Raw genomic sequence first — 12960 nt, 5'->3', positions numbered from 1 at the left:
ACAATAAGATAAGAGGAAAAAACCTAACCCTGACTTCTTTTTTGTCTCTCTCTGTTCACCTATTTGAAACCCTCCCTTCTGTGATTTTCCTGCTAAATTAATAGTCTTACCAAATATTATATATACCTAATTTTCTCAGTTTTTTTTTTAGTAGTTCTCTATTTTATTAAGTCTATTTTTTTCCAGGCTTGTATTATCCTACTTGTAGGTTGCATTTTATATTCCTAATAATTGCAAGGCATACTTTAGTGGAGACTGTTATATTGAATGGGCAATAAAAAAAGAATAATGTGATTTTTACAATATATATTTTTGAATTAGCAAAAATATATTTTACTTCTCTCTTGCTCTCCATCTAGTGAAAAAATAAAACAAAATAAACAATGAAAAACAACAACAAAGTCTTTAAAACAAATATGCATAAAACAAATTGTTGAATTGTTCATAGCCTCCAATCAATATACCTCACTCTTCATTCTGGATCCTATTTAGTCTGTATTATGGGATGGGGATCATGCTTAATTATCTCTCTTCTGGTACCAGAGGTGTCATTTTTAAAAAATCAGTGTTTTAAATCTTTAAACATTATTTATTTATTTTATCTTTATTGTTTATTTTATTATTGATTTATTTATTATTTTCTTTTATTATTTATCTGTTTTATGGTTTTAATGTATAAATTGTTCTTCTGTCTCTGCTCACAACACTCTACATCCATCTATTCATAATCTTCCCAGTTTTTTTTTAAACTATAATTTTCATTGTTTCTAACAGCAGGATAATTTTCCATTATATTCATTTTCTATGCATTATGCAGTCACCCCCCCCATTGGTGAACACACTTTAGTGGAAATAGTGGATGTAAATATGTTTGTATGTATAAGTCTTTTGTGTTTGTTTTTATATTTTTAGATTATAGACCCAAATAGTAGTAATGCTAGGTCAAAAGACATGTACAACTTAGTAACTTTTGAATATAGTTCTAAATTGTTTCTGTAATGGTTAAACCAGTTCACAGCTTCACCAATAAGGCATATATGGATTGATTGGAAAATGATTTACATACAAACATATTTATAGAAATTCTATTAGTAGTGGAAAATAATAGGAAATAAAGGAAATGACTATTGATTGAGGAATGGCTTGACAAGGTCTGATATATGCTTGAGAGGGAATCTTATTGAGCTATAAGGAATGATAATCAGGGAGTTTCAGAAAAGCCTAAGGATACTTATATGAACTGATTCAAGATAAAGTGAGTAGAATCAGGAGAACATCATACATTTGTAACAACAACATTATAAAATGATCAAATGTTAAAGACTTAAGTATCCTAATCAATGCAATGATCTTTGAGAAATCTGACAAGCTCTGAATACAGATTGAACCATAATTTTTTCACTTTCTTTACATTTCTTGCTTCTAATTAACTAATATATAAATGTTGTATATGATTTCACTTGTATAATGACATTATATTATCAGCTTTTTCAATGAATGCAGAAAAGGTAGGAAGGAGGGAAAGAATTTAGAACTTAAATATTTAAAAATAAAGACTAAAAGAGTAAAAAAGGGGGGGGGAAAGGAAAGGGCTCATAATTGAAAAAGAAAACCTAACAAACAAAATGTTAGAAGACTTAACAACAAAAACAATTGTGTTTAACTCCTTAACAAAAGAAGAAAAAAACAGAAGAATCAGACAGAGAAAAGGAATAGATAAGGAAATCTCTATAGATAGAGAAATGGATAACAAATTGGATGTGGTGGTAATGAGGGAGAGGAAAAGAGATCTAGAGGACTATAGTTGCTTTTAATAGACCAAAAAATAACAAAAACAAAGTATTGTTCCATGGAAGAATTAAGGGTTTACTGTATGCCAGACATTGTGCTAAATGTTAGAAATAGAAAACAACAGACAAAAAAGTCTAACCCAGTTTATAAGATCTCATACTTTACTGGAGGTGACAACAGGAAAATAACAATGTAAAATATAGATATAAATAATAGATATAGACGTAGACATTAATATAGGTGGTAACAAAATTGATATATAAAAGGTAAGGGGAAAATTAGCTTAAATTTCAGAGAGAGATCACTAGCATCAATAGCAATAAAGAAACGGATAACTGAAATGTTTTAAAAGTAAAACTATTAATTATTTGATCAGACCAGATGGACTTGACTGAATATAGAGGTGACATGGTCAAATTTTTGCTTTAGGAAAATATATGTGACAGTTGGAACATGTGAAACATTTAATAATTGCTTGTTGATGACTTGGAGTGAAGAAGACAAGGAAGAAGATAGGAAGACTAATCAGAAGGTTATTACAATAACCATGGAATGAAGAAAAGGAGACCTGAGAAAGGTCAGTGGCATTCAAAAAAGATAGAATGTATAAATGAGAGATTTTAGAAAGTTTAAAATAAAAGGATAGGCCAAGAGATTGGAAGGGAGGAAAGATGAGAAAAATTGAGGAGTTGAGAATTATCTGTAGGTTTTGGGCCTGGATTATTAAATATTAGTATACTCAATGGTAGAAGGAAAAGTAGGAACAGGGAAGGGATTTAGGGAAAATAATGAATTTAGTTTCAAATATGTTGAATTTAAGATGTTTATGGCACAAAGAAGGATGAATCTGAAGATATGAAATAGGAGGGTAAGGAAGAAATTGGGGTTAGACAAATAGATGTGAAAATTATTTGTATAAAAATGTATATGGAATCCATTGGATTTAATTATATTGCCAAGTAAGATAACATGAAGGGAAAAGAGAAGCAGACTATGAACAGTGCCTTGGGAGACATCCAGACTGAAAAGGAGTACTATGACAAAGAGGAGAATGAGAAGGAAACAGCATCACAGAAAAATCTAATGAGATAAAGCATCAAAAAGAAGGTGATTGACACTGTCAAAAATAGAGGGGTTAAGAGAAATAAAAATGTTAATTCAGGGGAAAAATTATAAAAGAAAAAATGCCTTAGACTAATCAATATTTTTAAACTATTTAAAAGAACTAGACAGTATAAAATTGGAATATTGCTATAGTATAGGAAATGAGTTGGTAGAGTTAGAAAAATATGAAAAGCTATGGACTTTATGAAGAAAAAGATTATCCACTGTTAGAGAAATAGAGGGCAAACAAGCATGATATGGTTTTACATAGATACATATGAATGTATATGCATATGTGTATGATTAAAGATATCTAAATATAGCATATATATGTGTGTATATGTAATTTATATGCTTGTGTATATAGGTATAAATATATATATATATATACACAATCTCCATGTTTAATTTATAATATTCTTGGGGGAGGAGTGGAGGAAGATAAAAAAAGAAGAATGAAATAAAAAGTGTACAGCAAAAAAACAAAAAAAATCTACAGTGAAGGATGGAATAGATGGAGGGTTCTGAACACTATGTATTTATCACATAGACATTCTTGAAAGTGGAAATTCCTTGCTTTATAGTTTGAATCTTCTCATCTTCTATTGTGAATACAGCAATTTTAATTTTCCAATTTTTATTTGTTTAAAACAAATAGATAAAAAAGGAAAAACAAATAAATGGAGAAAAACATATACTTAACTGATAACTTTAATTGTCAATACATTCAACAGCTCAAGAAAATGAAAGATAATGATGAATTGGATACAAAAACAAAACTATAATAATTTGCTTACAAGAAACACAACAAAAGCTGAGACATGCACAAAAGAAAATTAATAAGCTGGAACAGAATTTGTTGCACTCTAGAATTGTTGCTGTTCTTGAGTGGTTTTAAGTCATGCCTGCATCTTTATGCATTAAATAAATTCTTCTCAAAGCAAAAGTTGCAAAAATGTAATAAAACAAAGAAAAAGTTTACAAGGGCAAAAAAATGAAACAACATGTTACTGAAAGGAAGCAAAAACAAACAAACAAAATCAATATTAAATATTCTCCAAATAATTTCTATTCTAAATATATAAAGAGAAATTTAATTGAATTACAAGAAGACACAGACAGTAATATAATTGTGGGAAATTTATTATCCATTTCTCTGTCTGAAACATTATTCAACAGAAAGATAAACAGAGATGAAAATCTATAATTGAATAAACTGATGGCAATTTAAGGTAAAATTATTGTGGCATTTCATAAATGGGACCTTTAAAACATATATATATTTCTTGACTTCAATTAGACTTTTTAAAATGAAAATTGACCATATATTAGAGCACTGAAATATTATAAGAAACAAAAACATGCAGAAATCATAAATAAATATTAAAGATTTATCACAATCAAAATGTTGTCATTTCAAAAGCACAGATATCTAATTGTCCCACTAATAACAGAAGCTAGTACTTATTCAATTGTTTCAGATTTACAAGATGGTCTGCGATATTATCTCATTGTATGCTAACAATGGCCCAGAGGTCTTAAGTGTTAGTATTATCTTCATTTTATAAATGAGGCTATCAAGGCAAAGGTTAAATGACTTGCTAAGGTCACACAACTAGTATCTGTTTGAAGACAGATTTTAACTTAGATGTTTCTGATTCTATATCCACTGCTCTATCAATTATGCAAACTAATTGAGTTGTTCAAAGAACAAATTATGGAAACAATGAATAATGTATGGAGGAAAAACTGAATATTGGGAAAGCAACACAATTTTCTGGGATATAACTAATATACTCTTCATTGGAGATGCAGCTCAATGGCATAGTGAATTGAGTTCTGGGTCTCAAGTCTTTGTGAGTACAAATCTGACCTCAGATACTTAACACTTGTGCCACCCTGGACAAGGAAATGGCAAACCATTCCAGTGTCTTTGCAAAAGAAGAGAAAACCCTACATAAGGTCACAAAGAGTTGAACACAACTGAAAATAACTAAGGAATTACAGCAACAAAAGGTCTCAATGGAAAAATTGTATCCTTGAAAACTTACATTAAAAAAATAGAAGAATAGATGATTGTCAATTTTAATGCACATTTTAAAAATTGGAAATGCAACACATTAATTGCTCAAAATAAGGACAATGGGATACTGAAATTTTGAAACACACATAAACCAGAAACAAAAAAAAGTATAAAAATGACAAATGAAACTAAAAAATGTTTCTTGGGGAAAACTAACAAAATGTATAAATCCTTATCCAACTTGATTAGCAAAGAGATCACAGAAAATCAAATCAATACTGTTATGCCACAGTCTCCTTGAGCTGTTCTACCTCAGTTTCCCTGAACTAGTTTTCCCTTATTGTACTGATCGAGTTTCCCTGAATTGTTCTATCTCAGTTTCCTTAACTGTTCTGCCTCAATCCCCTTAAGTTGTAAAATCCTTTAGTTCATTAAGACTGAGGACCATTTGCTCTTAGGTTATAAATTGTCAATGGGAGACGAGGAGCAGATCAGACATCCTGGCTCCTAGCTCCTTCTGCCTTCAAAGAATTTGTGACACTGTCCCTCTAAAATATTCCAAGAGATAAGACCATCCCAGATACTTCAATTGATATGCTTACTTCTGTTTATTCAAACATCCTGACTCTGGTTTTCAGTAAGACTTTATTGTTCTCCCCATCCTGACAGAACCAAACAGTTCTGTAAGAACTTTTCCTGCTCTTCTTTTCTTTGTTTGAAAGCTATAAAAGGGTTTGGCATTGAATACTTTGAGACAAGAGTCCTGTCCAGACAATTAAACTCTCCAATTAATAAAATATTAAAAATTCTAATTTCTATCTTGCCTTAGTTTCTTTGGCATTACAATGCAACAAATTAGCAATTCTATGCTAAAAAAAATGAGGAAAAATAGAGAATGGGACTCCTTTAAAAAGTTAGAAATACCAAACTCTCAGTGATACTTTATACTTGATCAAATGATAACAAGCTTGAAAATGAAAAAAAAACCAGCACTCCAAAACCACAAAACAATTTTGCAAATTCATGCAAAGCATGAACCAAAGGAACATGTATGAGAAGACATTCCTATCTTTTGCAGATAAATGTGGAACATTGCAATTTTTTCATCTTTAGTTCTAAGTATAGATTAGTTTTCCCATTTTTCTCTTTTTTTCTCTTAAAAATGTAAGTTGATAAAAATATATGAACCGACAGTTTTAAGAGGAAAAAAATCCAAGCAATCAATAGACACATTAAATACATTCTATCATTAATAATCAGGAAAGTGAAAATAAAGAACTTGGAGTTTCTCCTTACCTTAAAAAGAATGAAAAAGTCGACAAATAAAAAGTGAAAATAACAATTAGAGAGGTTGTAGGAAAACAAATACATTAATGATCTTTTAGTAGCACTGTGAATTGGTCAGTTATTTTGAATGCAATTTATTACTGCTTGCAAAAAAAAAACTATTTTACTGTGCATATCTTTTGACTTAGTGATACTACTATTAGATCTCTATTTCAAAACTATCAAAGAAAGGAGAAAAGAAGTTAAATACAAATCTCAGGAAACTTTTTTTTTTGTAGTGACAAAGATTGGCAAAGATTGTACCCATCAATTAGGGAATGGATGAAATAGGTATAGGGATGTGAAAGGACACTACTGTTCTGTAAGAAATGAAAATGGAAACTGTTTCAAATAAGTTTAGAAAGACATGTACTGTTGCAGCAAAGTGAACAGAATCAGTGAAACAAAATGTACAATAAGAACAATATCATAAAGACAAGCAACCTTGAAAGACTTGGAAACTCTAAATGACACACTGATCAACCACAATTCCAAAGTACTCAGGATGAAATGTGCTGCTCACCTCCTGACAGAGAAGTGTTAGATTCAGGATACAAATTGGTATATGTTTTCTTGGATGTGACTAAGGAATGTTTGTTTTGTTTGACTATACAAATGTTTATAAGATTGATATTGTTTGCTTGATTTCTCAATGGCAAGAATGAGGAGAATTAGGAGAAGGGAAAAGAGGGAAACTCTTCATTTGAAACCAAAATAAAAATTAATTTAAAATTGCTTGTATTGCATTTAAAATTCTGGTTTAAACAATTGTTTGTTTAAAAAGTAACTAAAATATCAATATACATTTTAAATATACCAAAGCTGAATACTGAGGAAGCAAAAATAGTCCCTGTCCTAAAGGAACTAGTGTTATACTAAAAAGAAATAATATTCATAAATAAATAAATAGATTTATAAATAAACATTTGGAGTTCTTCATTTCATTAAAGGCTCAGCTAATAACTTTCTCAATAAGATAAGAAATTTTAAAAGGATGTCTGTTAGGCCCACTATTATTTAATATTGTTCTAGAAATACTAGCTATAGAAATAAGAATGAGTGGATGAGAACAATTTGTTCCAAAGGCCATCAAGGTGGCTAAAGCAGGTAGTTTCAAGTATCTAGAGATTGTTTAGATATCAGAATATCCAGTCATTCTGACTCACCACTGGACTTAGATTAGAAGAATATTGGAAGAGAGAGGGAGTCTGATAACTTTGTGCCACTCTACCTTTCTTACATCTAATTCAGATGCAAAACAACACAACAACATGTGAGAATTGCATGATAAAGAAATCTGATGATAGAAAAAGTTAATGACGAATGTTGAAGAGAATGGGGGAAAACTGAGAAACTAATAAATTGTTGGTGTAGTTGTGAACTGATCCAGCTTTTCTGGAGAGTATTTTGGTACTATGCTTAAAGGGCTATTAAACTTTGCATGTCTTTTGATCCAGCAGTGTCTCTACTAGGTTTGCATTCTAAAGAGATCAGAAAAAGAGAAAAGGACCCACTTGTACAAAAATGTTTGCAGCAGCCTTTTTTTTTTTTTTTTTTTTTTTTTTTTTTTTTTTTTTTTTTTTTTGCAGTGGCAAGGAACTGGAAAGTTGGATGCCCATCAATTAGGGAATGTCTGAATAATTTATGGTATATGAATGCTATGGAATATTATTGTTCTATAAGAAATGATTAGCAGGATGATTTCATAAAGGCCTTGAGAAACTTATATGAACTGATGCTAACTGAAGTAACTAGAACCAAGAGAACATTGTACACAGCAGCAACAAAATGATGTGATGATCAATTGTGATGGACTAGGCTCTTTTCAATAATGAGGTGATTCAAGGCAATCAAGTGTCCCAGTTTTCCCACATCCTCCTCAACATTTATCATTATCTTTTACTGTCATCAAATTTCTTTATAGTCCAATTTTCACATAGTGTTGTCTTGACTTGCATGTGAATTGAATTTAAGTGTGAAATCAGTTCAACCAGACTTGGGTCTTCTTTCATTTATATACTCTATAATCTGTGAGCTAGGCACTTTGTTTTGCAAGACTCACTTTTTTAATCTATACAATAATATCATATATATGTATATATATATATGTATATATATATATATATATATATATATATATATATATATATATATATCTTTTCAACAATGAGGTGATTCAAGTCAATTCCAGTAGACTTTGGAGAGAGCCATCTGCATCCAGAAAGTGTACACTGGGGACTGAATGCGGTTCACAATATAGTATTTTCACCCTTTGTTGTTGTCAGCTTGCTTTTTTCTTTCTTTCTCATTCTTTATTTTATTATCTGATTTTTTTCTTATGTAGCATGATCAATTTAGAAATATGTATTGAAGAATTGCACATATTTAACATATATTGGATTATTTGCTATCCATTGGAGGGGATGGGAGAAGAGAGGGGGAAAATTAAAATACAAGAATTTGCTAGGATGAATATTGAAAACTATCTTTGCATGCATTTTTAAAATAAAAAAAATTTTTAAAATCTGAGTGCTGGAGAATCAAAGCTTTCAAACTGTTGGAGAATGCATTTGTGAGTTCTTTGCACAGTAAGGAGATCAAATCAGTCAATACTTAAATAAATTAATTCAAGTTATTTATTTGCTGAAATTTCAAATGCTGAACCTAAATTTTAACTGCCTTGGTCACATACCTTGAACAGGACTTAATGAAAAAAAAAACTTGATGTTGAGAAAGATTGAAAGCAAAAGGAAAAGAAGACAATACAGATGAACAAGAACTGATTTCTATGATGGGACATTACTTTTCTTTACATATGCATGGGTAAATTTTTTTACAACATTATCCCTTGCACTCACTTCTGTTCCGACTTTTCCTTTCCCTCCTCCCACCCTCTCCCCTAGATGACAGGCAGTCTTATACATGTTAAATATGTTATAGTATATCCTAGATACAATATATGTGTGTAGAACCAAACAGCTCTCTTGTTGCACAGGAAGAATTTAATTCAGAAGATAAAAAAATAACCTGGGAAAAAAACAAAACTGCAAACAGTTCACACTTATTTCATGAGGCATTACTTTTCAAGGGGGGAGGGAACGGATTTTTAGGTGTGTATCACCAGGTAAAGTTTTTCATTGGAATTAAAAGAATTGAAACAGAAGAGAGAACACAGCAAAACAGCAATGATATTCAGTCTTCCTTAACCTATGTTTAGCATGCATGACATCTGTAGGGGATTACTCAGTTCAATGAACCTCTGCCTATTACTCTAAACCTGAGGGATTACATTTTTCTTCCATGGGGATTGAAGCTACAGCATAAACCATAATATTTGCCACTGAGGATTAGAACATAGAGCTCCAACAAGAACAGCTCACTATCATTTGTGAGAGGGATTCAAAGACTAAGGTGAGTCTGACCTGATCTTGGATTGGATAGGGATAAAAAAAAGGAATTTAGGTTCAGATTATTTAGGAGAAATATGAGAGAATGAGAAATACAAAGGGAATGAAAGTCATGAATGAAGAATTTGCTCATATAGCCATTCCAACAAACTGACTTCTGAAATTTGGTCTCCAATATCCAGTATCCATTTCATACATTCATATCCATTTATTCCCTTACTCAATCTAAAAATGGTGTGTCCATTGTCTTCAAAGGGGATTTTGCTTTTATTCCACCATGAGTTATTTGTTATTTGTCAGAATTAAAAACTGAGAAGTAATTTTTCTCAAGATGAGGAATAACAAAAAATAAAAAAAAAATCCTTTGATATAACTTGGAATAATAGCACAAGCCTGCTAATGACAATTATTGGAAGTGATTATCAACTCTTGTATGTATTACAAGGTCTTGGGCATCAGCTATAGGGAAATCTGTTTGGGGAGAATAAGTCAGCATAAGTTCAAGAAACATACAATTGCATATGTCTATGGGAGTGTGTATGTATGTAAAAACATCTCTAAATTTAAGAGCTGGAAGGGACTTCAGAAGTCAATTTACAGTGATATTTCTAAACATTTATCTGACTAGGTCATGATTCTGCTCAATGAAATCTATTGGCTCCTTAATGCCTTTAGACTCAAATATAAGCTCCTTTGTTTAGCTTTAAAAGTGCTTTAAAATCTGGCTGCAAGCTACCTTTCTAGTTATTATATCAATCATCTATCTTGAAGTATGCTACAGTCTAGTCAAATGGGCTTTCTGGTAGTTCTTACAAATGACGTTCTCCCCTCCATTTCCTTCGCAGTCTATGCCCATCCCTACAATGGACTTCCTCCTCAACTACTTCTCTTAGAACCTTTGCTATAAGTTCAGTTAAAACTTTTGTTTCTTGCTTTCATTTCTTACTTTCAGGATTTCCTCAACTCCCATGAATGAGCAATGCACTGAAAATCACCTTATATATATATATATATATATATATATATATATATATATATATATATATATATATATATATATATATATATATATATATATGTATATATTGCAATTGTATTTATTATTGTCTGCTATAGAATAGAAACTCTTGGAAGTCAAGAACCTTTGTATTATTTGTATTTTTATGTCTAATCTGGCCCATAATAGTGGCAATCAATGCTTCTTGTTTGATGGATTGGCCTAGGTGTGGATTAAACCAGCTTTTACCTGATATGGAGAACTTCTTATTTATGCAAAAATCAAGTTCATAGCTATTATTCATCCACTTGTGTGGTAACCCTTTTATCTGGAGTCTATATAAACACAGTGTCTAAATAATTTCCTTTATAATGATATGGAGCCTCCTATGGAGCAAGTAAATGCAGAAACTATATTTATAATGTATCTGTTATCCATGGTTTCTTAAAACACTTAATGCTACATAGAGATCAAGCAGGTAGTAGGATACTTTGAAAGCTCCCAAAACAAGGAAATATTGATAGAAGATAAGAAAAGGATAGTGTCTTAGGGAAAATGATTCCTTCCTCTGAGTTAGAAAGAATTGAGTTTAAATGTATTTCTATTTTTCAGGTTGTTTTTGTTTTTGTTTTTTTTCTTGGTAGGAGGAACGGTACCTCTAGAGGTCTTTTACTGGGAAGAGGAATCCATTTGTATTGATGAGAGCTAACAAGAATCAGGATGTCACTAAATAATACAGAATTTCACCCTGCCTTCTTCCTGTTGCTTGGGATTCCAGAACTGGAAGCAGTACATCTCTGGATTGGTTTCCCTTTTGGTGCTGTATATGTAATTGCACTCATGGGGAACCTTACCATTCTTTCTGTGATTCAGAAGGATCAAAGCCTCCATCAACCCATGTTTTATTTCTTGGCCATTTTGGCTACCATTGACTTAGGCTTGTCCACAGCTACCATTCCCAAGATGATGGGCATCTTTTGGTTCAGCCTAAAGGAGATTACTTTTGGAGGCTGCCTGACTCAGATGTTCTTCATCCATTTCTTCACAGTTATGGAGAGCATTGTGCTAGTAGCTATGTCCTTTGATCGATATGTTGCCATCTGCAACCCTCTTCGGTACAACACAATCCTTACCAATAAAATCATCGCCATTATTGCAGAGTTGGCTATCTTGAGAAGCCTATGCATGGTGACCCCATTAATATTTCTCCTACTGAGGCTTCCATTCTGTGGAAAACATATCATTTCTCATACCTATTGTGAGCACATGGGTATTGCCCGACTGGCATGTGCCAACATAAGGGTCAACATTATTTTTGGACTGGGAAATATTTCTGTCTTATTATTGGATGTGGTTCTAATCGCAGTCTCTTATGTGAAAATCCTTCATGCTGTCTTCTGTCTCCCATCACATGATGCTCGTATGAAAGCCCTTAGTACCTGTGGTTCACATGTCTGTGTTATCTTGTCCTTTTTCACCCCAGCATTTTTTTCCTTCCTCACCCATCGCTTTGGCCACAATATACCTCATTATATTCACATCCTTCTGGCAAATCTCTATGTGGTTGTTCCACCTGCTCTCAATCCTGTTATTTATGGTGTTAGGACCAAACAGATTCGTGACAAAGTGATGAATATCTTCCAGAAAAAATAGGAATGCTAATAAAGGAAAAAAAGGAAACCAGATGAACTCCATTGGATTCATACATGGTGGGATTCCAGTGAACTTTATTGTATAGTGAATAGAAGATTGATTTAGAATCAGAGAGACCTGGCTTCAAATCTTGTTACAAACACTTATTAATTATTTTATTCTAGGTAAATAACATAATCTCTCTGGTTTCAGATTATCCATCTATAAAGCAATAACAGTACCTATTTCCTAGAGTTTATTTATTTATTGAAAATCAAATGAGATAATACCTTAAAATGTAAGTTATTAGAGGAAATTCTCAATCAATTTAATGAGGTTATGGGCAGGTGGAGTTTGGAACTTTCAAAATGATCATAGTGTTTCTATAAAACTATTATGATTTTTGAAGTTCTTTATGTGATCATTACAGCAATCTTGGTAAAAAGGTGTTATTATTATCTCCTTTTTACAAAGCCAAAAAAGGACCGAAAAAAGTCTAGTGACCTATCCACTGTACCATCTAGTTGATAATCCATCTTATTCTCTTTATAGAGTATAAATATTCTGAGTGGCATTTTATTAGGAGGATAAAGACAACTAGTAAGTAAGACTGCTTTAAACTGAAAAGTTTGATGAGTTTTTTAGGAAGATGAACTTTTGTCTAAGTGGCAATTCCATAC

General features: G+C 31.6%; 1 protein-coding gene across 1 annotated transcript; it reads left to right on the top strand.

Moving 5' to 3' along the window:
* Positions 1–11368: 11368 nt before the first annotated feature.
* On the top strand, positions 11369–12301 carry LOC141563646 (olfactory receptor 52E8-like). Its single transcript, XM_074305016.1, has one exon. The coding sequence runs from the start codon at positions 11369–11371 to the stop codon at positions 12299–12301; it is 933 nt and encodes a 310-aa protein (XP_074161117.1).
* The last annotated feature ends 659 nt before the right edge of the window (positions 12302–12960 follow it).

Source organism: Sminthopsis crassicaudata, chromosome 3 (assembly GCF_048593235.1).
Source record: "Sminthopsis crassicaudata isolate SCR6 chromosome 3, ASM4859323v1, whole genome shotgun sequence".
Classification (NCBI taxonomy): domain Eukaryota; kingdom Metazoa; phylum Chordata; class Mammalia; order Dasyuromorphia; family Dasyuridae; genus Sminthopsis; species Sminthopsis crassicaudata.
The sequence above is the reverse complement of the archived record's forward strand: the minus strand, read 5'-3'. Positions and strand labels throughout refer to the sequence as shown.